This window comes from Calonectris borealis, chromosome 2 (genome assembly GCF_964195595.1).
Source record: "Calonectris borealis chromosome 2, bCalBor7.hap1.2, whole genome shotgun sequence".
NCBI lineage: Eukaryota > Metazoa > Chordata > Aves > Procellariiformes > Procellariidae > Calonectris > Calonectris borealis.
This window is the reverse complement of record NC_134313.1, coordinates 171048441-171072821: the sequence shown is the minus strand read 5'-3', so window position 1 is coordinate 171072821 and position 24381 is coordinate 171048441. Positions and strand designations below refer to the sequence as shown.

General features: G+C 76.9%; 2 protein-coding genes across 2 annotated transcripts in view; one reads left to right on the top strand and one right to left on the bottom strand.

Annotated features, from left to right (window-relative positions):
* Positions 1–1479: 1479 nt before the first annotated feature.
* On the top strand, positions 1480–4446 carry LOC142079730 (uncharacterized). Its single transcript, XM_075144469.1, has 3 exons — positions 1480–1606; positions 1979–2086; positions 2265–4446. Exons 1-3 carry the CDS (start codon positions 1480–1482, stop codon positions 3416–3418), a joined length of 1389 nt encoding a protein of 462 aa, XP_075000570.1. The 3' UTR covers positions 3419–4446.
* A 1949-nt stretch (positions 4447–6395) lies between these two features.
* LOC142078427 (SCO-spondin-like) overlaps positions 6396–24381 on the bottom strand; it is a 34059-nt gene continuing 16073 nt past the window's right edge. Inside the window, exons 48-89 of the mRNA XM_075140891.1 lie at positions 23619–23789; positions 23231–23395; positions 22547–22726; positions 22321–22443; positions 21715–21841; positions 21427–21552; positions 21258–21349; positions 20962–21129; positions 20479–20853; positions 19836–19982; positions 19509–19675; positions 18775–18974; positions 18033–18253; positions 17876–17917; positions 17602–17775; positions 16372–16581; positions 15663–15830; positions 14852–14980; positions 14444–14684; positions 13935–14087; positions 13813–13859; positions 13397–13570; positions 13177–13323; positions 12502–12632; positions 12141–12256; positions 12005–12051; positions 11530–11811; positions 11290–11451; positions 11075–11191; positions 10373–10511; positions 10076–10278; positions 9615–9791; positions 9372–9499; positions 8742–8887; positions 8557–8603; positions 8309–8473; positions 7944–8152; positions 7730–7825; positions 7178–7238; positions 6915–7045; positions 6649–6799; positions 6396–6514 (exon numbers count right to left, since the gene is read on the bottom strand). Of these exons, the coding sequence (XP_074996992.1) occupies positions 6492–6514; positions 6649–6799; positions 6915–7045; positions 7178–7238; positions 7730–7825; positions 7944–8152; positions 8309–8473; positions 8557–8603; positions 8742–8887; positions 9372–9499; positions 9615–9791; positions 10076–10278; positions 10373–10511; positions 11075–11191; positions 11290–11451; positions 11530–11811; positions 12005–12051; positions 12141–12256; positions 12502–12632; positions 13177–13323; positions 13397–13570; positions 13813–13859; positions 13935–14087; positions 14444–14684; positions 14852–14980; positions 15663–15830; positions 16372–16581; positions 17602–17775; positions 17876–17917; positions 18033–18253; positions 18775–18974; positions 19509–19675; positions 19836–19982; positions 20479–20853; positions 20962–21129; positions 21258–21349; positions 21427–21552; positions 21715–21841; positions 22321–22443; positions 22547–22726; positions 23231–23395; positions 23619–23789 (6278 nt within the window). The 3' untranslated portion in view covers positions 6396–6491. The remainder of the gene's footprint in view (positions 6515–6648; positions 6800–6914; positions 7046–7177; positions 7239–7729; positions 7826–7943; positions 8153–8308; positions 8474–8556; positions 8604–8741; positions 8888–9371; positions 9500–9614; positions 9792–10075; positions 10279–10372; positions 10512–11074; positions 11192–11289; positions 11452–11529; positions 11812–12004; positions 12052–12140; positions 12257–12501; positions 12633–13176; positions 13324–13396; positions 13571–13812; positions 13860–13934; positions 14088–14443; positions 14685–14851; positions 14981–15662; positions 15831–16371; positions 16582–17601; positions 17776–17875; positions 17918–18032; positions 18254–18774; positions 18975–19508; positions 19676–19835; positions 19983–20478; positions 20854–20961; positions 21130–21257; positions 21350–21426; positions 21553–21714; positions 21842–22320; positions 22444–22546; positions 22727–23230; positions 23396–23618; positions 23790–24381) is intronic.

The window sequence follows — 24381 nt, the reverse complement described above, 5'->3', positions numbered from 1 at the left end:
GGGGGTGGGGGGGTCACACACATCCCTGCAGCTGGCCGGGGCAGAGGAGCACCCGCATCCCCATGGATGGGATGGATGGGCCATCAGGAGGGCACCCACATTCCTGCGAATGGGGGCATGGGGGCACCCGCATCCCCACGGGTGGGTGTATGGGGGGCGGGGCACCCGCATCCCCGCAGCTGAGGGCACGGGGGGGGACACCCGCATCCCCGCGGGTGGGCGCGGGCAGCCCCCCCCGCCCGGGCCCGGGCAGGACTACAGCTCCCGAGCTGCCCGGCGGGGCCGGCCCGGGCTGACGCACCGGCGGGGCCCGGCGCCGCCTTTGTCCGCGGCCCCGGCGCAGGTGGGGGGGCCCCGCGGCACGGGGATGGGCGCTGCCCCCGCCCGCCTCGCGCCCGCCCCGGCCCCCCCCGCGCCCCCCCCCAGCTGCCCCCGCCGGGAACGGGCCCCGGGACCCCCCCCGCGAACCCCCGACCCCCCTCCGGGACCCCCCGCGCACCTTCCCCCGGCACCGGGGCCGGGTTGGAGCTCCCCAAACCCCCATTTTCGTCGCTGTTTCTCGCTCCGGCCCCAAGCCGGCGGCTGCGGCGTCGCTGCGTGGGCCGGTGCCGTCCCCGGTGGGCGCCGGGCGGACGGGGACGCGGCCGCGGGCGGGTAAGTGAGCTCCTGCCCCCGAATTATTCCCCCAAACGCTGCCTCTGCTCGGCAGGGACCATCGGCCTCGCACGCGGCACGCACCTCCCGCGGGATCCGGAGCATCCCACCTCCATCTTCCCGGATAAATATCGGCGCTCGCCTCCGTCTCCCCGCCGAGAGCCAGCGGCGCCGGGCCCCGGCCGCTCCGGCAAGGTGGGGGTCAGGCACAGCCGGCGCCCGCCCCGGCGCTACCGATGATCCCGTCCGCTCGCCCCGCTCCGCGCTTGCTGAGGCCGTGCAGGGCTGCGGCCGCAGAGCCCCCCCGCTCCCCGTCCGCCCCGGCCCCGGGGACGCCACGGGCTGGGGTTTCCGTGGTTGGTGCCGCGGTGCGGCGGCGGCAAAATGCCCGCGGGACCGGCCGGGCTGGGGGTCCGGTTGCGGCGGGGCCGGGCGGGAGAGAAGCGCTTTGAGACCCGGTGCGGCGCAGGGTGCTCCGCGGGCGGGAGCGCCAGGCCTCGGGCCGAGCCTCGTGCCCTGCCCCGGCAGCGGCTCCGGCTGACGGCGCGGGTGGGGGACAGGGCGCAGTCCCCGCTGCTCCGGCGTGGGTCCCCAGTCTGGCACGAGCAGGGACCTGCCGAGCGAGCCCCCGCGCCGCGGTGACCCGGCTGTGCCGCCCGGCTGTGCCGCCCGCCGCCCCTCCGCCCTCGCCTTCCCTTGCACGGGGTGCTCGAGCTCCCCCGGTGCTGCCCTGGGGACGCCGGAGCCCCCGGTGCCACCGGGGCCCTGCCCGGCCCGGCAGGGTTTCGGCAGGGGCGTGCTGAGCCGGGCGCGTTCTTGCTGCAGATGTCGGTGACGTTCGAGGACGTGGCCGTCTACTTCTCCGCCGAGGAGTGGGCAGAGCTGGCGGGCTGGCAGCGGCGGCTCTACCGGGAGGTGATGCTGGAGAACTACCAGGCGGTCGCCTCGCTGGGTGAGGACTCTCCCCGGTGCCGCCGGGCTGGGGCCGAGCCGGATTTCACCTCCTTACCCGGGCTGGAGGCCTTGAAAGCGAAAATCCAGCTGCGGCCCTTGGTGCCCGAGCGCTGGCGTGGTTACGGCTGCGGGTTTTACCCTGCAATTCGGTAAAGAACTCGGCCCGGTCCGACCCTCCCCGGCGCAGCTCGGGGCCGTTCCCCGGCGAGGCGGGGTGGCGGGAGCGCGGCCAGAGGGGGCTGCAGGCGGGGGGGGCTGGCCGGGGCAGCAGAGAGGAGCGGAGCCGGGGGGGGACGACGCTGCGGGCGGGGGGGGCCGGTGCCGCCGTCCCGGCAGCGCGGGAGAGGGTGCCGCTCTCTGCCCCGGACAGGCCTGCCCGCCGCCAAGCCGGAGATCATCTGCAAGATGGAGCGAGAAGAGACGCCGTGCGTGCCAGACCCCCCCGGGGCGCGGCGGAGGCACCGGAGCCCTGTGCCAGGCGGGTACCGGGGGGCTGCGGGGAGGGGGGGGGTCCAGCAGCACCGTCCCCTCGGCCCCGGGTGCCCCGTGCACCAGCAGGGGTGGGGGGCTGGCGGGGTGCCCCCCTGCCCCAGCGGGAGGGGTCCCACGTGCCCGTCCCGACCCCGGCGGTGACCCCGGCCTCTCCTCCCCGGCAGCCGGCGGCCCCGGGACACGGAGGGGGCCCGGGGGGGTCCCCGCGGGGCTGCCGGCACCCGCCGCCCTGCTCCCGGGGACGCCCGCGCGGGGCGGGAGGCGGCGGGGGGGCTCGGCCCGCGGCCGGCCGGGCGGGAGCCGGGGGTGCCCGTCGGGACGCCCCCGCCTCCGCCCGCTCCCGGCCCCCCGGCCGCGGGAGAAGCCCCCCCCGACGTGCCCCGAGTGCGACAAGAGCTTCAAGAGCCAGACGGCGCTGGCCATCCACCAGCGGAGCCACACGGGCGAGCGGCCCTTCGGCTGCCCCCGCTGCGGCAAGGGCTTCCCCTCCAAGGGGGACCTCAAGCGACACCAGAAGACCCACGCGGGGAAGCCGGACCCCCCCCGCCCCGGCGCCGGCCTCCCAGCCAAGCTGCTGCCGGCCCGGCCCCTCCGCGGCCCCCCGGCCCCCAGGAGAGCCCACGCCTGCGCCGAGTGCGGGAAGAGCTTCGGCAAGAGCCGGGACCTGCGGAAGCACCAGCAGACGCACACGGCGGCGCGGCCCTTCTGCTGCCCGCAGTGCGGCCGCCGCTTTCGGCTGAAGCAGATCCTGGCGTCGCACCAGAAGGTGCACGGCGGGGAGAAGCCCTTCGGCTGCGCCGACTGCGGCAAGCGCTTCGGTCAGAAGCATCACCTGCTGAGCCACCGGCGCGTGCACACCGGCGAGAAGCCCTTCGCCTGCGGCCACTGCGGCCACCGCTTCAGCCAGAAGCACCACCTGGTCAGCCACCAGCGCATCCACACCGGGGAGCGTCCCTTCGCCTGCGCCCGCTGCCCCAAGGCCTTCAGGGACAAGAAGACCCTCACCGTCCACCAGCGGGTCCACACCGGCGAGAAGCCCTACAAGTGCGGCGAGTGCGGCAAGACCTGCAGCCAGAAGCAGCACCTGAAGAGCCACCAGCGGGTGCACCGGGGCTCGCCGGCGGCGCCGGAGGGCGGCCGGCGGGAGGAGGGGGGTCCATCCCCGGCGGGGGGGCAGGCGGAGGCCAAGCCCTTCCAGTGCGGCAGCTGCGAGAAGCGGTTTCGGGACGAGGGGATCATGCTGGCTCACCAGCGCACCCACGGCACCCCCAGCCCGCGGCCGCCGCCGCAGCCTGGCACTCCCCGAAACTGCCGCTGAGGGGCCCGTGGGGTGCCGGGGGCTGCAGCGGGAGGGGCTGCGGGGGGGTCACCGAGAGCACCGTCCTCCGGCTCTGCCGCAGCAGCCACGCGTGAGCCGGGAGCGAGCGGTGGCCGCGGGCCCCTCCGCCACCGGCTCCGGCTGCTGCCCGAGAAGCAGGGGGACGGCTGGCATCGCGCCCGGCGGTCGGGGGGTGGTCATCGGGGTGATCATTGGCACCCATTCCCCACTGTCCCAGGCCCCGCGGTGCCGGCGGCTGCTGCGGCAGAGCCTTGGGCGCAGGGCCGGCTGCCAGGGCGGGGGACGTACAATAAATATACCACAATGCCAGAACAGTTTACGGCACCGAGGGGAAGATGCCGCTTTATTTTTCCACCCGGATAGGAAATAAAAAGCTTCTTGGTGCTGGTGACGAGCAGCGAGCTCCGTGGCAGCGCGGCCTGTGCCACCGCTCGCCGGCGGCAGCGCCTGTGCCTGGGTCGAGGCCGGCGTCCCCGTGCTCGTCCCTAGAAACCCCCGACCCCGGCCCATTCCTGGGACACGGCCAGCGGCTGGGATCTGCCCGGGGGCTCCGGCGGGCGGACGGGGCGAAGCCGCGTCCCGAGGGAGCCGGAGCGACGTGGGCTCGTCTCGGCGAGAGGTGCCGCCCGTGCCGGGGCTGCCGGAGCCGGCTGGAGCCGGCTGCTCTTCCCATCAGCTGCTTTTAAATTTTGTTTTCGTCGGCACAAATTCCTGTGTGCCCAAAGCCCCCCCTGCCCCCCAGGGCTTGGTGGCCGCGTCAAAGCCCGGCTCCTGGGTTTGGCTTCAGGCAAGCAAAGGCACCTCGGCGTTTCAGGGGTGCCCAGGGCATGGGGGGGCTGCGGGGCTGGGGGGGGGGGGAGCTGGCGGGGGGCCCATCCCCTGCCCGACACCGACCCCCTCCCCACTTGTCCCCGTGGCCCCAAGGCTTTCGGGGGCACCGGCTCCTCCCGTGGGTACCGGTTCCCCCAAATGTGGTTGGTGTGAGTGGCCTCGGGCGCGTCCCCGTGTCACCCACCGCCCCCACACGAGCCCACCCCCCCAACCCTCTCGCCACCGGCAGCACCCCCCGTGCCACAGCCCCACAGCCCAGCCCCACGGCCCGTCCCTGCACCCACCCCCCTGGGAGCACAGGGGCTGCTCAGCCCCTGGAGTTTGGGTCCAAACCCTGGGGGTTCGTGGCTCCTGCTGGGCTCTGTCCGTCCGTCCGTCCCTCTCCCCGGCCCAGCCGTGTCCCAGCGCAGCCCGTGGCATCGCTGTGCTCCATGGCACAGCGCGGTCCCGGCTCCCTGCGGGGCGGCCTCGTCCCCTCCGCTCCAGCCCCCCTCGCTCTCCGGCCCCCAGGAGTTACCGCCATCGATGCACGGCGATGCGGGGCCAGCGCGGTGCTGTCATGGCTGGGCACGGCACGGCACGGCACGGCACGGCACGGCACGGTGGTCATCCCTCAGCACGCGCCAGCTCTGCCCACCCCTCGGCAGCTGTTGGCCACGTCCTCAGGCAGCATCGGCACCGGCAGCGCCCACGGCACTGGCAGCACCCCGGCACCGGCAGCACCTGGCACCCACAGCGGGGCCGTGGCGGGTGGCACAGCGTGTCCCTCCTGGCCATCGGACACCCCCAGGCCACCGACCCTTCTCCTTCTGAACAGCCAAACCCCCACCCCCGTGCCCTGTGCCGCGCCGGCCTCCCTCTGCCCGGGCAGCGCCAGACGGTGAACGGGGCTGGCGCGTTGCCTGTCCCCGGGCTCGGCTCACCGCGGTGCTGCCACCCGCTCGCCCACCGGCCCCAGAGAGCCGCGTTTGCACCCAGATCTTGTGCCAAACCCTCCTGCGACAGCAATGGCCTCCTGCAGCCCCTGCCTGCAGCACAGGCAGGGAGGCAGGCAGCAGGGCAGGCAGCGGGGCAGGCAGGGGAGCAGGCAGGGGGGCAGGCAGGGGGGCAGGCAGGGGGGCAGGCAGGGGGGCAGGCCGTGGGAGCTGTGGCGGCCTCATCCGCTGAGGAAAGGGGAGACCGGGGTCCTGGCTCTTGCCAACGCCAGGGGGACGCGGCCCCTGGAGATGCCCCCGGCCCGGCAGAGCCCCCCGCCCGCCCCTCCGGCGCCGGCGGGCACGGGTGACGCCGGTTCAGAGGGAAGCGGCCGGGCTCGGTGACCAGCCGGCCCCCCCGGCCCCAGCCCCCGCGCTGCCCCGGTAACCACGTGCTGTTAAAACCGACAGCTTCAATGGCAACCGCGGCCTCGTGCCGCGGGCTCTGCCCGGCGTCCCCGGAGCACCGCCCGTCCCGGCGGGACAGGCCCGGCGAGGCTCCGGGGCGGGAGCGGGACGTGGGGCAGCTCTTTAGAGACCCCCGCACCCTGGGGCTGGGGCTGCTGCGGCCCCCCCAAGCCCTTCCCCGTCCCTCCCAGTTCCCCCCAAGACCCTCCCGGTCCCTTCCTGCTCTCCCCGAGCCCTTCACGGTCCCTCCCGGTGCCCCTCTCTGTCCCCCCGATACCTCCCCGTCCCCCCAGTCCCTCCTGGTCCCCCCCGAGCTGACCCAGGCCCCTCTCCCAAGACCTTCCCCACCTCTCCCAGTCCCTCCCTGGTCCCTCCCAGTCGCCCCCAAGCCCTCCCTGGTCCCCCCCCGAGCCCTTCCCCACCCCTCCCAATCTCTCCCCGGTCCCTCCCAGCCCCCCCAAGCCCTCCCTGGTCCCCCTTGAGCCCCTCTGAGCCCTTCACGGTCCCTCCCGGTGTCCCCCTCCGTCCCCCCGATACCTCCCCGTCCCCCCAGTCCCTCCTGGTCCCCCCCGAGCTGCCCCAGATCCCCCCCAAGCCCTTCCCCACCCCTCCCAGTCCCTCCCTGTCCCCCCCAGTCTCCCCCGATCCCTCCCTGATCCCTCCCCAGCTCCCCCGGTCCCTCCTGGTCCCCCCCAAGCTCTTCCCCGTCCCTCCCCGGTCCCCCCGGTCCCCCCGGTGCAGAGGCGGGGGCTGTTCCCGCAGGTTTATTGCAGCCGCAGCACCGGCGCATCCCGGGGTGCTGCCGGGGATGGGGGGGGAGCACCCAGCCGGGGGGGTCCTCAGCGCCGGGAGAAATCCCCACCTGCGGGGGAGGGGGTGAGGGGGGCTGGGGATGCTGCGCCCACCCTGACCCCCCCCCCCCGCTCGCACCGGCAGCATCGCGGGCTCGGGATGCTGCACCCCGGGGGGCTGCGCCCACCCTGCGCCCCCGCTCACCCTGGCAGCTGCTGCACTGGCAGCTGCGGATGACGGGCAGCACCACGGGCTCGGCCGCGCCGCCGGGGCAGGGCAGGCGCAGGACGCGGACGGGGCTGCCGGGGTCCAGGCGGTAGCTGCAGCACTCGCAGAGGCTCTGCAGGTACGGCTCCTGCCGGGGGGACGCACGGTGCCAGGGGGGGCGGCGAAACTGGGGAGACCCCTCCCCGCTCCGGCCCCCCCAGCCCCGCGGCAGAGCCCGGCCGAGCCCCCCGGCGCCGGCTGACCTCGGGGGTGACGGTGGTGCGGGAGCGGCAGCGGCCGGCGCAGTAGGCGACCTCGACGGCGGGCAGGGCGCAGGGCCCCTTGGCGATGGTGCGCAGCTCGGTGAAGCGCCGGCACGTGGAGGACGGCTCCTCTGCAAGGAGAGGGCACGGCGGTGCTGCCGCCCGCGCCGCCACGACGCCTCCCCGCCGGAGGCACATGGGGCCGGGCCGCGGGGCCCCCGTGGGCCCCCAGCCCCGCCGCGGGGTCCCTGTGGGGGCCTTACCCGGCCATTCCTCCCGGCAGACAGGGCAGCAGCCGCCCGGCTCCCGCACCTTCACCGCGCCCTGCCGGGACGGCGCCTCAGCCCTCGCCCACATGTGCCCCCTCCCCACACACCCCTCCCGGCATGTGCCCCCTCCCCACGCGTGCCCCTCCCCACGCGTGCCCCCTCCCAACGCGCACCCCCTCCCCACGTGTGACCCTCCCCACGTGGGCCCCCTCCCCACTCATGCCCCCTCCCCACAACCCCCTCCCCACATGTGCCCCCTCCCAACGCGTGCCCCCTCCCCACGTGTGACCCTCGCCACGCGTGCCCCCTCCCCACACGTGCCCCCCCATGTGTGCCCCCTCCTCATGCATGCCCCCCCCACACGTGGCCCTCCCCACACGTGCCCCCTCCCAACGCGCGCCCCCTCCCCACGTGTGATCCTCCCCACGCGTGCCCCCTCCCCACGCCCCCCTCCCCATGCATGCCCCTCCCAATGCGCGCCCCCTCCCCACGTGTGAGCCTCTCCACACATGCCCCCCCCCACGTGTGCCCCCTCCCCACGAGCACCTCGGGGCAGGCGAGGGGGGGGCAGCCGGGGGTGCAGGCCACCCGCCCGTCGGCGCAGCGGCACGTCTGGCACTGCTCCTGCCACTCGCTGCCGGCCTGGCCGGGGGGACAGGGCTCAGCCCGGCCGGGGGGTGCAGGGGGCACCCCCAGACACCGGGGCACCCCCAGACACCAGGGGCACCCCCCGGGGCGAGGGGCCGCCGGCACCGCTCACCTGGTGGATGCGGCCCCGGTGCTGGCACTCGCAGAGGGCGGCCGGGACGCAGTGGCCGGTGCCGTTGCGGTAGTGGCCGGGCTGGCAGGCGCAGCCGGGGGCCGGGGGCCCGCTGCAGTTGCGCGGCGCCTCGCCGGAGACGTCCTGGCAGCTCCGCTCGCAGCCGGCCGGCGCGTCGGGGCCCTGCCAGCGCTCGCCCGCGGGACAGGCTGCGCGTGGCACCGGGCATGGCGCCGTCACCGTCCCCGTCACGGTGCGGGACGCAGCCAAGCCCACCCGGGCACCTCAGCCCCAGACGGGGCTGGCACCCTGCGGGTGACGGCTCCGTCCCCTCCCTTGCCACCTCCCGGGGTCGAGGCACTCACGGCAGTCGGGGAGGCTGCAGGGGGTCCGGCGCGTGGGGGGCCCCCGGCACTCTGCCCCCTCGTAGCGGCGCGGCCGCAGCGGGTGCCGGCGGGAGAGCCGCTCGCCCGTCCCGCACGTCACCGAGCAGGGGGACCAGGGCGACCACGGGGACCACAGGCAGTCAACTGCGGGGGGCGAGACGTGGCGGCTGCGGCGCGGGGCCCACGGCGCGGGGCCGGGGCCGGGGCCGGGGGCGGGGGTCCCTCACCATCGCAGTCCTCCTGGGAGCAGTTGAAGGCGCCGCGGACGCAGACGCTGCGGGGAGAGGGGGGGATCGGTGCCCACCCAGCCCCCCCCCAAGCCCCCAGCCCCCCGGCTCGGGGTGACCTGCCTGGGGTGACCCTCCCCATGTGGGGGGACCCGCGTGGGGCGAGCGGGGGCCGCGGCACCCACCAGCTGTGGCAGCGGTGCCGGAGGCGGGTGCCCGGCGCGTGCTCCTGCTGCTGCTGCTCCTGCGAGAGGTTGCGGGCCCCGGGCAGGGCGGGGGGCAGCCGGCAGCGGCACAACTCGGGGGGGACGCAGACCCCGTCCTGCAGCACCTGGGGGGCACCCAGTGCTGACCGGGGACCCCCCACCTCCTCGCCCGGCCCCCACCCTGTGCCCAAGCCCCTCCCGGCCCCTGGGCCCCCCACCCCGGGGAGGGTTCCCTGGGGCAGGTGAGGAGTGGGGTGGCCGGTGGCAGCGGGGTTCCTGTGGTGGCAGTGAGGTCCCTGGGGTGGCAGCGGGGTCCCCAAGGTGGTGGGTGACAGCAAGGTCCCCATGGTGGCAGTGGGGTCCCTGGGGTGGCAGTGGGGTCCCCGGGGTGGCAGTGGGGTCCCATGGTGGCAGTGGGGTCCCCGGGGTGACAGCAAGGTCCACAGGGTGGCAGCGGGGTCCCTGGGGTGGCAGTGGGGTCCCCGGGGTGGCAGCGGGGTCCACGGGGTGGCAGCAGGGTCCCTGGGGTGGCAGCGGGGTCCCCAGGGTGGTGGGTGGCAGCAGGGTCCCTGGGGGCTGCGGGGAGGGCTCGGGGGGCCGCAGCCGTACCTGGCCGGGCGGGCAGGCGCAGCCGGGCTGGCAGCTCTCCTGCAGGCACCGCGTCCCCGGGTGGAGGTGGGCGCAGGCGCGGGGGCAGGCGTTGGCGCAGCCCCCGTACACCTGCCCGCCCGGGCACTCTGCGGGGCGAGGAGGGGGCAGCTGCGGCACAAGACCCCGGCCGAGCACCCGCCGCCGGCCCGCAGCTCCCTGGCACCCCAAGGGCCCCCCCCCAAACCTGCTGGGCCCCCCTACCCGGCGAGCAGTTGCGGGCGTTGCAGACGCGGTGCAGCAGCAGCGGCGGCAGGAGGGGGCACGGCTCCTCCCTGCCCCCCGGCCCCGGCAGCGGCTCCCGGCGCCGCTCGGAGCTGCCCCCGCCGCAGCTGGCGCTGCAGGGGCTCCACGGGGACCAGGGGCTCAGCCGGCAGCCGGCTGCGGGGGGGGTGCGGGCTCAGCACTGTCCTGCCGTCCCACCGGCCCCCCGTCCCGCCGTCCTGCTGTCCTGCCGTTCCACTGTCCCACCACCCCACCATCCCACCGCCCCACCACCCCACCATCCCACAAACCCACCGCCCCACCATCCCACAAACCCACCGCCCCACCGTCCCACCATTCCACCGCCCCACCACCCCCCCGTCCCCCCGTCTCCCCACCCCACCGTCCCACCACCACCCCGCCCCCCCGTCCCCCACCCCGCCCACCGTGGCGGCCCCCACCGGGGCAGGGCTGTGGGTTGCACTCAGCCGTCTCCTCGGCGCTGGCGGCACCGCAGGGCTCCCCGCCGGCGCTCTCCTGGCAGCTGCGGTGCCGGGTGGTGTTGCCGCCGCCGCAGCTGCGGGAGCAGGGCGCCCACGGGGACCAGGGCCCGTAGGAGGGACACGCCGCGGCCGGGCAGGCGAAGGTCCCGTTCCCGCAGGTGCTGCGCCGGGAGCGACGCCGGCATCAGCGCCAGGGGCTCTGCCAGGCGGCACAGCCGCGCCCGCCCCGCCGCCGCGTCCCCCCGCGGCACCCACCAGTTGCGGCACTCCAGCTCGGCCGCCTGCCCCGGCCGGAGCTCCCGGCTGCTGTTGGCGGCGGGCAGCCCGCAGCGGCACTCGGCGACGGCCACGCAGGCCCCGTCCTGCAGCAGCTGCCCCGGGGGGCACCGGCACCCTGCGGGGGCCGCGCCCAGGGGTGCGGTGGGTGGTCCCGAGCCCCCGGCAGGTGGGGGGGGGGGCTCTGCCGCGGGGGTGCACGGCGCGGGGTGTGGGGGCACCCGGTGCGCCACCGTGCAACCGGTGCCAGCACCGTGGGGCGGGGGGTGTCACGGCTGCAATGGGGGGGTGTGGGGCAGGGGACCGTGCTATGGGGCAAGGGGCTCTGCTATGGGGCAGGGGGCCGTGCTATGGGGCGGGGGCCGTGCTATGGGGTGAAGGGCCATGCTATGGGGCAGGGGGCCGTGCTATGGGGCAGGGGGCTGTGCTATGGGGTGAAGGGCCATGCTATGGGGCAGGGGGCTGTGCTATGGGGCGAGGGGCCGTGCTATGGGGCAGGGGGCTGTGCTATGGGGCGAGGGGCTCTGCTATGGGGCAGGGGGCTGTGCTATGGGGCAGGGGGCCGTGCTATGGGGCAAGGGGCCGTGCCATGGGGCGAGGGGCCATGCTATGGGGCAGGGGGCTGTGCTATGGGGCAGGGGGCCGTGCCTGGGGGCCGCGGGCAGTTCGGGGGGCACGTACCTGGCACGCAGGGCCCCTGCAGGCACTCGACGTGGGGCCAGAGGTCGGCGCAGGCGCGGGGGCAGCGGTTGGCGCAGGACGCGGCAAAGGCCCGGCCCCGCTGCTCGCACGCCTCCCCTGGGCGCGGGGCCGGGGGTCAGGGTGCAGTGGGGACTCGGCGCCCGCCTCGCCCCCCGCCGTGCCCGGGGGTCCCGGGGTGCTGCGGCGGGGATTACCTGGGCAGACGACGGTGTTGCAGCTCTCGGTCTGGGAGTGGGCGCCGCGGCAGTGCCGGTCGCCCGCCGGGTGCTGGGGCTGGCGCCGGCGCAGGCGGTAGCCCCCGCTGCAGGGGTCCCGGCAGGGTCCCCAGGGACCCCAGGGGCTCCAGCGGCAGAGGTCTGCGGGACACGGGTGTCACCAGCGGGGACGCCTCCGTCCTGGCACAGCGCCCGCGGCACCCTGCGGCCCCCCGGTACCTTGGCAGACGTGGGGGTCCGGGCAGAGCCGCTCCTGTCGCAGCTCGGCCGAGCAGGCGGCCCCGCCGCCGGCCCAGGGCAGCCCGGTCTGGGGGTCCAGGCAGAGCCGGTAGCGATGCTGCACCGCAGCCAGGGCCGAGACCCCCGCCGGCGTCCCCTCCGCCAGCCGCCACGGCCCCGGCTGGGCCAGCAGCGGGGCCAGGGCGCCGGGGCCAAGCGCGGCCAGGGGCTGGCAGGGGCCGCAGGGCGTCCACTCCGACCAGGGGCTCAGCGGCAGCAGCCCTGGGGGCACACGGAGCCGCTGGGGACCCCCTGGGACCCCCCGGCCGGGGGGACAGGGAGGGGGCAGCCCCCACCCGCGAGGGGCAGGCAGCGGGCAGAGCGGCCGTGCCCACCCCCCCCGGGGGGCGTGGGGGGTCCCCGAGCAGAGGGAAGGGGCTGGGGGGGCTCTGCGGTGCCGGGGGTCCGCACTCACCCTGGCAGCCCTCGCTGCCGCACCGCAGGGTCCCGTTCTGGCACACGCTGGGAGGAGAACAGCGGGTGAGCACCCCCGGCCCCCCACGCGTGGGGCGGCCCCCCGGCCCCCCAGCACCCGCCCCGGCCCCGCTCACCACTCCTTGCAGCCCAGGCGGACGCTGTCGCCGGCGGGGAGGGTCTGGGGGCCGCCGGGGTGCAGGCAGCCGCACTGCGCGGGGGGCACGCAGCCCCCGGCCTGCTCCAGCAGCCCCTGCGGGACAGGGGGCCGTGGGGGGGGGCGGCGGGGCGCCCGCAGCCCCCCGCCCCTCCTGCCTCTTGGGGGGCAGCTGGACGGTGGCACCCGGGTCTCGCCATGGGCCCCTGGGCAAGGGGCTCTCCTGCCCCCAGCCCCGCTGGGGCTGTCCCCCCCCCATCCCATCCCCATGGACCCCCCTCGCGCTGCCACAGCCCCCTCCCCACTCCTGCCCCCCCCCGCCCACCCCTGCCCGCTCTTGCCTGCGGGCAGGCGCAGCCGGGCAGGCAGGGGGGCGGCTGCGGGCAGAGCTCGGGGCGCTGCAGGCTGGAGCAGAGCTGGGCGCAGGGGGGGCCGCAGGGCTGGTACTGGAAGGGGGGGGCACAGCTGGCCTCTGCGGGGAGAGAGGTCAGGCAGGGGCACCCCCACGGGCAGGGGCAGGCAGGGACGCATGGGACAGGCAGGGACACATGGGACGGGCAGGGACAGGCAGGGATGCATGGGATGGGCAGGGATGCATGAGACAGGCAGGGATGCATGGGACAGGCAGAGGTAGGCAGGGATGCATGGGACGGGCAGGGGCAGGCAGGGGTGCATGGGATGGGCAGGGATGCATGGGACAGGCAGGGATGCATGGGACGGGCAGGGACAGGCAAGGGTGCATGGGACAGGCAGGGGCGGGCAGGGATGGGCGGGGATGCATGATATGGGCAGGGATGCATGGGACAGGCAGGGACAGGCAGGGATGCATGGGACGGGCAGGGACAGGCAGGGATGCATGGGACGGGCAGGGGCGGGCAGGGACGGGCGGGGTGACCCCGCTGCGGGCACGGGGACGGGCAGGAGCAGGCAGGGAGCCGGGAAGCGCCGGGGCTGGGCAGGGTGCGGGCAGCGGGCACGCAGGGATGGGCAGGGGGTCCCGGCCGCCCATCGCTCACCCGAGCACCCCGGGGCATCGCAGGCGCGGCTCTGCCCGTCCAGCCCGGCGCAGCCGGGGGGGCCCTGCCGGTGCCGGTGCCGGTGCTGCCACGGGGCCTGGCAGGAGCAGGGGCTCCAGGGGCTCCAGGGGCTCCAGAGGCAGGCGGCTGCGGGCGGGCAGGGCACAGGGGGGTGACGGCGGGCAGGGACCCCGCCGAGCCCCCCTCCCCGGCACCCTACCTGGGCAGGGGCGCAGGTAACAGGCCTGCACCTCCCGGCGCGTGCCGTGGCTGCGGCTGCGGTCGCAGGCAGCGCCGGGGGCCGGGCAGGGGCAGGCAGCCTCCCGGGCGGCCAGGCCGGTGCCGCAGGAGTGGGAGCAGGGGCTCCAGGGGCCCCAGGCGCAGCCCCCCGGCCCTGGGGGGGACACGGCACGTTACCGGGGACGCGGCACCCCAAAGCCGCCATCGCGGTGCCCGGGGTTCCACCGGGCGCTCCCACGAGGTGCTGGGGTCCCGCGGGCTTCGCCGCGGCCTCTCGTACTCCAGGGGGGCCGCACGGTCCCGGCACCCACTGGGGACACCGGGGACGCCCGTGCCCCCGTCCCCGCACCCCGTCCCTGGCGCAGGGTGGGCACCGCCGCGGCGGGGGGCACTCACCGGGGCAGGGGATGTCCTGGCACTGGGTGCCCTCGGGAGTGCAGGTGCTGTGAGGGGACACGGGTGGGTGGGTGGGTGGGGGGCAGCAGCTTGGCCGCGGCCCCCGGCCCCCCGGCACTGACCATCGCCGGCACTCGCCCTGCGGCCAGCTCTCGCCCAGGCGCCGCGCGCTGCCGGCCTGCGGGCAGAGGGGGGGGCAGGGCCCCGCCGCGCACCCCCGGCTCTCCTCCTGCGGCCCCGGGCACGCGCCGTCCCCCGAGTCCGGGGTGGGGGTCCTGGGGGGGGGGGAGACGGGGGTCACCCACCGCATGGGGGGGGGCTGCGTGAGCGGAGTCCCGGCTGGCACCCGCGGGGGTCACTGCAGCTCCCGCCCCGCAGCCCCCCCCCGGTGCCGCGTGTGTCCCCTGGGTGCCATGTCCCCCCCCAGCCTGTCCCTGCTGCTGTGGGTGTCCCCTGGGTGCCATATCCCCCCCTCAGCCCCTCCAGGTGCCATGTCCCCCTCCCGGTGCCGTGTGTCCCCCTCCGGGTGCTGTGTGTCCCCTCTTGGTGCCATGTCCCCCACTCCCGGGTGCTATGTCCCCCCTTGGGTGCCGTGTCCCCGTGGGTGCCGTGTCCCCCCCAGCACCGGCACCTGACGCGGGCCTGCCGCCCGTCCCCGCAGGTGACGCTGCAGGGCGCCCAGCGGCTCCAGCGGCTCCAGCGGCAGGGGGGCGGGGGGCACCCCCCCGGGGTGCAGCGCAGGCGCCCCGCGGCGCAGCTGCAGTTGTGGCAGCCGTGGCGGTGGCGGCTCCCCGGCACCCAGCCCTGCCCCCCCGCGTCCGTGCACTCGCAGTGGGTGGGGGGCACGCAGCCCCCGTCCTGCTCCAGGGTGCCTGGGGAGGGGGGGACGGGTGTCGGGGGGGGGGGCCGGGACCCCCCAGGCGTGCGCGTGTGCAGGTGGGCACGCGTGTGCCTGCGCACGCCCCGGGGCACCCCCAGCCCCAGTGGGTCCCCAGCCCTGCCCCCCGGCCCCCCCGGGTTTTGGGGACCCCCCGCTCACCCCGGGGGCAGCGGCAGCCGGGCTGGCAGCGCTCCGGCCCGCAGGCCAGGCCCTCCTGCAGGTCCCGGCAGTGCCGCGGGCACCGCGTGGCGCAGGCCACCAGCGCCATGCCGGGCGGGCAGCCCTGCCCTGCGGAGCGCGGCCCTCAGGAGCGACCCCGGGGAGCCCCCCGAGCCCCCCCGAGCCCCTTGCAGCCCCCCCATAGGCCCCTGAGCCCCCCAGAGCCCCCCGAAGCCCCCTGTGACCCCCACAGCCCCCCCAAGTCCCCTGCAGCCCCCCGTGCCCCCTGAGCCTTCCCAAGCCCCCCAAAGCCGCCCAAGTCCCCCAAGACCCCACACACCCTGAAGCCCTGAGCCCCCTGAGCCCCCCACATCCTCCAAAGCCCCCGATGTCCCCCCAAGCCCCCCAAGACACCCACAGCCCCCCGTGCCCTCCAAAACCCCCAAGCTCCCTGCAGTCCCCCAAGCCCCCCATAGCCCTGAGCCCCCCAAAGCCCCTCAAAGCCCCCCAAGCTGCCACAGCCCCCCGTGCCCCCCAAAGCCCCCCGAGCCCCCTGCAGCCCCCCAAGCCCCCCGTAGCCCTGACCCCCATGAGCCCCCCACGTCCTCCCAAGCCCCCCAAGCCCACTGCAGCCCCCACAGCCCCCGCAGCCCCCCATGGCCCTGAGCCCCATGAGCCCCCCAAACCCCCACAAAGCCTCCAAAGCCCTGCAAGCCCCCTGAGCCCCCCACATCCCCCAAAGCCCCCCGCAGCCCCCCGTAGCCTTGAGCCCCATGAGCCCCCCACGTCCCCCCGCGCCCCCGCCCGGTACCGCAGGGCTGGGGGTTGCAGGGGCGCAGGTGGTGCCGCTCGCCGGGGCAGGGCTGCCCCCCGTTTTTGGGGGGGGGCCGGGTGCAGGAGCGGCTGCGGACGGCGCGACCCCCCCCGCACGTCCGGTCACACCGCGACCAGGGGCCCCAGGCCGACCAGGCGCCGTCCACTGCCGCGGCGGGAGCGCGTCAAGCGGGGGGCACCCCCCAGGCCCCCCCGAGCCCCCCATAATCCCCCCATGCTGCCCCCAGTCCCCACAAGCACCCCATCAGCCCCCCAGCCCCCCTCAGCCTCCAGCCAGCCCCCAACCCCCCTCACCAGCCCCCCAATTTCCCCCAGCCAGCCCCCCAGCCCCCCTCGCCCCCAACCAGCCCCCCACCTCCTCCCTCCAACCCCCCACACCCCCTTGCCCCCCAACCAGCCCCCCAACTCCTCCCCACCAGCCCCCCAGCCCCCCAACCAGCCCCCCAACTCCTCCCTCCAACCCCCCACACCCCCTTGCCCCCCCCAGCCCCCCAACTCCTCCCCACCAGCCCCCCAGCCCCCCAACCAGCCCCCCAATTCCTCCCTCCAACCCCCCACACCCCCTCGCCCCCCAAGCAGCCCCCCAACTCTCCCCCAGCCCCCCCTCGCCCCCCACCCAGCCCCCCAACACCTGCCCCCCTGCCCCCCCGCCCCAGCCAGCCCCCCCCGCCCCCCCAGCCCCCCACCCTTGCAGGCCTGCAGGCTGCAGAACCGGCGCTGGGTGTTGGCGCTGAGGATGTCGGGGCACCAGCGGCCCCCCGGCCCGGGGGGGGTGTAGGCGCGCAGGCGGAGCTGCAGCCCCCCGCCGCAGCTGCGGGAGCAGCCGCCCCACGGCCCCCACGGCGTCCACTGGCAGTCGCGGCCGGCGCAGGCCTCGTCCGCACAGGGGGGGGCGGCTGCGGGGACACGGGGCTGGCACCCGCACCCCAGAGCCCGGGCGCGGACCCCCATAGCCCCCCATGCACGGGGGGGCAGGGACCCCCCATAGCCCCTCCATGTTCAGTGAGGCAGGGACCCCGCATCCCACCTGCGCAGTGGGGCAGAGGGTCCCCCCACAGCCCCCCATGCTCTGTGGGGCAGAGAGACCCCCCCATATCTCCCCTTGCCCAGTGGGGAAGGGACCCCCATAGCCCCCCATGCTCAGGGGGGCAGGGACCCCCCCATAGCCCTCCCCATGCTCAAGGGGGCAGGGACCCCTCCCCCATAGCCTCCCATGCACGGGGGTGCAGGGACCCCCCCCCATAGCCCCCCATGCTCCGTGGGGCAGAGAGACCCCCCCATATCTCCCCTTGCCCAGTGGGGAAGGGACCCCCATAGCCCCCCATGCTCAGGAGGGCAGGGACCCCCCCATGCTCAGGGGGGCAGGGACCCCTCCCCCATAGCCTCCCATGCACGGGGGTGCAGGGACCCCCCCCATGGCCCCCCATGCTCCGTGGGGCAGAGGGACCCCCCCCGTATCTCCCCCTGCCCAGTGGGGAAGGGACCCCCCCATAGTCCCCCATGCACGGAGGGGCAGGGACCCCCCCCCATAACCCCTCATGCACGCGGGGACAGGGACCCCCCCCCGGCCCCCGTGCGGCGGGGCAGCCCCCCCGCCCCACCTGCGCAGTGGGGCAGGGACCCCCCCATGGCCCCCGTGCGGCGGGGCAGCCCCCCCGCCCCACCTGCGCAGTGGGGCAGGGACCCCCCCATGGCCCCCGTGCGGCGGGGCAGCCCCCCCGCCCCACCTGCGCAGTGGGGCAGGGACCCCCCCATAGCCCCCGTGCGGCGGGGCAGCCCCCCCGCCCCACCTGCGCAGTGGGGCAGGGACCCCCCCATGGCCCCCGTGCGGCGGGGCAGCCCCCCCGCCCCACCTGCGCAGTGGGGCAGGGACCCCCCCATAGCCCCCGTGCGGCGGGGCAGCCCCCCCGCCCCACCTGCGCAGTGGGGCAGGTTGCAGGGCCGCTGCTGCAGGGTCTCCCCGCCGCAGCCCCCAGCCCCACGGCAGGAGCGGCTGCGGCTCTTGGTGGCCGGCGCCTCGGGGCGGGTGCAGGTCTGGGAGCAGGGGGTCCAGGGGGACCAGGGGCCGAAGCCCTCCTCTTCCTCGGCGCCTGGCCCGGGACGAAGGCTCCCCATGAGCCAGGGGCGCGAGACCCCCCCCACACCCCGGAGCCCCCCGGGATCGGGGGTCTCCCCCCGCGCAGCCGTTACCTGGGACGGTGGGGCCGGGCTCCGGCGTGGGGACGGCCACCGCTGCGGGGGGAGAGCCAACGCGGTGACCCCCCCGGCCCCCGCTGGGCTGGGGCGGCGGGAGCCCCGTGGGGCAGAGGGGCCGGGGCCGGGCCCCGCGGCGGGGGCGGTGACCCACCGGGGCAGTCGGGGCTCCGGCAGAACCTGCTGTCGGTGCGGGGCCCGGCGCAGTCCCGGCCCCCGTTGGCGGGCGGGGGGCTGGTGCAGCCCCGCTGGCGCGTCGTCCTCCCCAGCCCCCCGCAGCTGGGGGAGCAGGGGCTCCAGGGGCCCCAGGGCCCGAACCCCCCGTCCCGCCGGCACCCCGGCTCCGAGCAGCGCAGCCGGCCGTGCAGGCAGGTGCTGGGGTGGGGGGCAGCCGTCAGGCAGGGGCCGTGGGGCAGGGGCTGGGGGCTGGGGGCTGGGGAAGGGCAGTGGGGTGCTGGGTGGTGGGGAAGGGTGGCAGGGTGGTGGGGAAGGGCGGTGGGTGGTGGGGGCTGGGGAAGGGCAGTGGGATGATGGGTGGTGGGGAAGGGCAGTGGGTGCTGGGTAATGGGGAAGGGTGGCAGGGTGGTGGGTACACAGTGGTGGGGAAGGGCAGTGGGTGCTGGGGAACAGCAGTGGAGTGATGGGGAAGGGCAGTGGGGTGATGGGTGGTGGGGAAGGGCAGTGGGTGCTGGGTGATGGGGAAGGGTGGCAGGGTGGTGGGTACACAGTGGTGGGGAAGGGCAGTGGGTGCTGGGGAACAGCAGTGGAGTGATGGGGAAGGGCAGTGGGGTGATGGGTGGTGGGAAAGGGCAGCAGGTGCTGGTGGTGGGGAAGGGCAGTGGGTGGTGGGGAAGGGTGGTGGGTACACAGCGGTGGGGGAGGGCGCGGGCACTCACCAGTTGGCGCAGGCCAAGTGGATGGTGGTGCCCGAGGGCAGCTCCTGGCCCGGCACAAGGGGGGGCCCGGGGGTGCCGGTGCCCGTGCTGGGGGTGCTGGTGCCGGTGCCGGGGGTGCCGGTGCCGGGGGGGCCCGGGGGGGCGGCGGAGCCGTTCTGCAGCTCCCGCAGGAGCTCGGCCGTCAGCACGCAGGGGCACTCCTGCGGCGAGCCAGCCCCACACCCGCTGCTCCGGGGGGCACCTGCGGCCCCGGGGAGCACCCACCACCCCCAGGAGCATCCACCACCCCGGGGGGCACCCACAGCTCCAGGGGGCACCCATGCAGCCAGGGGCACCCACCACCCCTGGAAGCACCCACCACCCTGGGGAGCCCCCACCACCCCAGGGAGCACCCATGCACCCAGGGGCACCCACCCCCCCCAAAGAGCACCCACCACCCCCAAGGACCACCCACCACCCCCAGGGGCATCCACCACCCCCAAGGAGCACTCACCACCCAGGGGGCACCCACCACCCTGGGGAGTACCCACCACCCCCAAGGACCACCCACCACCCCCAGAAGCACCACCACCCTGGGGAGCACCCATGCACCCAGGGGCACCCACCACCCCGGGGAGCACCCACCGCCCCCAGGAGCCCCCACCCCAGGGCCACCCCTGCGCAGGGACCAGCACCCCCACCCAACGGGTCGCCCCACGGCGGGGGGGGGGGTCTGGGCCCCCCGGGGTGCTCACCGCCAGGCAGGCGCCGCGGTGCAGGAGGGTGCCGGGGGGGCAGTGGCAGCCCTCCTGGCAGCCCCCCTCGAGGCAGCCCACCCGGCCGGCCAGGTGGGCGCAGCTGTAGGGGCACCCCTCGCCCGGCTGGCACTCGCGGTACAGCCGCCCCGCCGGGCAGCCCGCCTCTGCGCCAGCACCGGGGCTCAGCACCGCGCCAGCCCCGGGGTACGGGGCAGGGCTGGGGGGCAGGGGTACGGGGCAGGGCTAAGGGATAGCGCTGTGGGGCAGATCTATGGGGCAGGGCGTGGGGCAGGGCCGTGGGGCAGGGCCGGGGCCGGTACTCACCCCGGCACACCTGGGTGTTGCAGATCTGGCTCTGCAGGCCCAGCCCCGGGCACACCGGCTGGCGGCACTGCCGCCGGCGCAGCCGCTCGCCCCCGCCGCAGGAGACGCTGCAGGGCCCCCACGGGGACCAGGCGCCCCACGGCCCCTCTGCGGACACGGGGGGAGAGCGGGATGGGAGGGGGCAGCCGCCGGCTCTGCCGGAGCCGTGCTGGGCCCGGTGCAGGGGCAGCCTTGGCCTCGCCGGCGGCGGGGGCTTTAGCCAGCGCTGCACCGGTGCCGACGCCGGCCCCGACACCCACAGCCCTTGGGAAAAGGGCTCGGGGGGGGTCTGCTGCGCCCCACGGCATCACCCACACACGCATGGCACGGCACGGAACTGCATCGTGCTGCGCTGCATGGCACCGCACCACACGGCACGGCACGGCACTGCGTTGCACCGCACGGCACCTGTGTCACCTCCCAGCTCCGCACAGCGCCGCATGGCACCGCATGGCACCACCCCGTGCCAGCGCGGTGCTGCCCTGCAGGGACTCCCCCACCCCATCCCCCCATGCCACCCTACACCCCCATCCCCGCACCCCCCGGCACCGCGGGCGCCGCGGGACCCCCACCCAACCCCGGCACCCCCGCGCCCGGCTGGTACCTGGGCAGGGCTCCGTGCCGCACACCATGGCCCCGGCCGTGCAGGTGCTGCGAGAGAGGGGGGTCAGCGGGGGGGACCCCGGGTGGGACCCCCGGGCAGGGCCGCCGCTGCCGCGTCCGCACCAGTTGTTGCAGGCGTCGAGGGCGGCGGTGTCGCCGGGCTGGTGGAAGCGGCCGCGGTGGTAGCAGAGGCAGCGGCCGGGCGGCACGCAGCTCTGGTTCTGCAGCAGGAGCCCGGCCGGGCAGGCGCAGCCGTCGTGGCAGAGCGCGGCACACTCCACGCCCGCGCCCTGGTCCAGGCAGAGCCGCGGGCAGGGCCCCCCGCCGCGCCGGCACTCCTCCGCCGTCCGGTAGACCATGTCCCCCGGGCACCGCGCTGCAAGGAGAGCGGGCAGCGGGGCTGGGCATCGCCTGCTGCCGGCGCTGCCGGGCAGTGGGGCTGGGCATCGGCCGGCGTCGGCGCTGCCCGGCGCGGGGCACCCACCTCGGCAGGGCTGGGTGTTGCAGTCCCGTGTCTGGACGTGGGGGCCGGCGCAGTCGGGCCCCCCGTGTGCCGGGGCGGCGCAGGCCCGGTGCCGCCTCTGCTCGCCGGAGCCGCAGGGAGCCGAGCACTCGGACCAGGGCGTCCAGGAGCTCCAGCCGGTGCCGGGCTCTGCCGGGGACAGACGGACACGCGGCACTCGAGGGGCCACCGCGGCACCGGGTGCAGGGGTCCCCGGGCCAGCACCGGCACAGCCCCCGCCATCGCCGGTGCCACCGCGGGGCTCGGTGGGCGCCTACCGGTGCCGCAGGGCTCGTGGCACGCTCGCACCTCCCGGGCCTCCCCGGCGCAGGGGGCTCCGCCGGCAGCCGCCGCGGGGTTGGAGGGCGACCTGCGGGAAGGCGCCGCGTGGCCGTGGGGCACCGCCGCCCCCGCGCCGTGGGGCAGGGCCCCCCCCCGGCCCCGCACCTGAACCTCTCCTGCGTCCCCGCGCCGCAGCCGCCGTCACACCGGGTCCAGGGCGACCAGGCGGACCAGCCGCAGTCCACGGCGCAGGCCGCGTCCTCGCACGTCACCGTCCCGCCCCGGCACACGCTGGGGACGAGCGCCGGGCTCAGCCGTGGGGACGGGCGAGAGGCACCCCCAAACTCCCCGGGGGGTCCCCGGCCTGCAGGCAGCGCCGGCGTGCAGGCAGTGCCAGGGTGCAGGCAGCGCCGGGGTGCAGGCAGGGCGCGGGGTCGCGGTGTCGGCGCTCACCACCGGCGGCAGCCCCGCAGGAAGACCTCGCCGGGCAGCCGGCGCTCCCCGGGCAGGTGGCACCGGCACTGGCTGGCGTTGACGCAGCCGCCGTCCTGCAGGTACAGCCCCGGCGGGCACCGGCACCCTGCCCGGCCGCGTCACCTCAGCACCCGCACCACCGGCACCCGCCGCCACCGCGCCGGGCACCGGCATCCCCCACCGTCCCCAGTCCCCGTCCTGTCACCATGCTGCCCCCAGCCCCCCGTGCCCCCCATACCCCTCAGCCCCCCAGTCCCCCCAGTCCCACCCAGCCCCACCGAACCTCCAAGCCCCCCCAGTCCCCCCCAGTCCCCTGAGCCCCCCAGCCCCCAGTGCCCCCCGTGCCCCCCACCGCCCCCAAACCTCCAAGCCCCCCCAGTCCCTTCTCAGCCCCCCTAGTCCCCCCAGCCTCCCAGCCCCCAGCCCCCAGTGTCCCCCAGTCCCCCAAGCCTTCTGTGGCCCCTGTACCCCCCCAGCCCCGCCAGCCCCTTGAGTCCCCAAGCCCCCTGTGTCCCCCAGCCCCCCCAGCCCCCTATGCCCCCCCTGCCCCCCGTGCCCCCCGTACCCCCCAGCCCCGTCTCTCACCCCCCTGGCAGGGGCCCGGGCAGGTGCCGTTGGTGCTGAGGTCTCCGCAGGTCGGGGGGCAGGGGGGCACCTGCCCCCCCTCGCAGTCCCCCCCCCGCACGAGCACCATCTGGGGGGCGCAGGCTGGGGGGGGAGGGGATGCTCAGAGAAGGGGTGCTCCCCCCAGCCCCACCCGGCCCCCCACATGGGGATTCCGGCCCCCCCGCTCCCCCCCGGCCCCCCGTACCTGGGGGGTCCCCGCAGGGCTGCAGGTTGCAGGGCTGGCTCTGGAGGGGGTCCCCGGGGCAGGGCGGCCCCCCGTTCTTGGGGGGGGGGTCGCTGCAGCTCCGCGCCCGGCTCCGCACGCCCCCCCCGCACTCGGCGTCGCAGGGGGACCAGGACCCCCAGGGCGCCCACCCGCCGGGCACTGGGGGGAGCGCGGGGGGCAGGGGAGGCACGGGTACCCCCTGCTCACCCCCCGGGCTGCCCCATTGCTCAGCCACAGGACCCCCGGCCACCCCCCAACGTGGGCACGGCCCCCCAAGCCCCCCACCATTGGGGACCCCCCAGCTGGTCTGGGGATGGCGGGGGTCCCAGCCCTTGGGGGTCCCAGCCTGTGATGGGGGTCCCGGCCCATGGAGGTCCTGCCCTGTGGGTGTCCCAGCCCATGAGGATCCCAGTCCATGAGGGGGGCCCCAGCCTGGGGATGGGGGTCCCAGCCCGTGGGGGTCCCAGCCCGTGGTGGGGGTCCCAGCCTGGGGATGAGGGTCCCAGCCCTTGGGGGTCCCAGCCTGGGGATGGGAGTCCTGGCCCATGGAGGTCCTGTCCTGTGGGTGTCCCAGCCCATGGGGGTCCCAGCCCGTGGTGGGGGTCCCAGCCTGGGGATGGGGGTCCCGGCCCGTGGGGGCCCCGGCGGCGGTGCTGCGGGTACCTGGGCAGGCGCGGAGGAAGCAGGCGCGGGTGTGGAGGCGGGGGCGGGTGCAGCCCCCCCCGGGCAGGGCCCCCCGCAGCAGGGTCCGCCGGCGCAGGGTGACCCCCAGCCCGCAGGAGCGGCTGCAGGGGCCCCAGCCGCCCCACGGGGACAGGACGCAGTCGGCTGGGGGGCGCAGGGGGGTCAGGGCTGCTCGGGGCCCCCCACGCTCCGGGGGTCCCCAGCCCCACGGGGCCCTTGCTGGGGGCACGGAGCATCTGCCCCCCCCAAACCGGCTCCAGCGACACCAGGGCTCCCTGTCCCCCACCCCAGAGCCCCCCAGCCCCGGTGCCCCCCAGCCCTGGAGCCCCCCAGCCCCAGGGACCCCCCGTCCCTGCACCCCACTTACCGCAGTCGCTCTCGTCGGAGCCGTCGGGGCAGTCGGGGCGCAGGTCGCAGCGCTTCTCGGGGGGCAGGCACCCCCCGCTGCGGCAGGGGAACTGCTTGGGGGGGCAGGTGGGGGGGGCCCCGCCTGTGGGGAGGGCCCGGGCCAGGGGGCTGCCGGAGGCGGGGGGGCCGCCTGCGGAGCGGGCAGGGAGCAGGGCTGACTGTGGGCAGCCCCCCGCCCGCTGCGGCACCCCAACCCCACAGCACCCCTAAACTCACAGGACCCCAACCCCACAGCACCCCCAAACCCACAGCACCCCTAAATCCACAGCACACAGCCCACAGCACCCCCAAACCCACAGCACCCCAACCCCACAGCACCCCTAAACCCACAGCACCCCTAAACCCACAGCACACAGCCCACAGCACCCCCAAACCCACAGCAGCCCTAAACCCATGGGACCCCAGCCCCACAGCACCCCAGACCCCACAGCACCCAGCCCACAGCACCCCTAAACCCACAGCATCCCTAAACCCACAGCACCCCAACCCCACGGCACCCCTGACCCCACGGCACCCCCAGCCCCACGGCAGCGAGCCGGGTGCTGCCCCCCCTTTGCCCCGGGGACGCCCATGTCCCCGTCCCGCTCTGGGTGCCACGTCGGCTGGGGGGGCCATGCCCCTCCTCGACCCCCGCGCCCCGGGACCCCCCTCACCTGGGGGGGTTGAGGAGGGGACCCCCGTCAGGGCTGTGTCCCAGGTGGGGGCTCCGGCGGAGGGTGGCC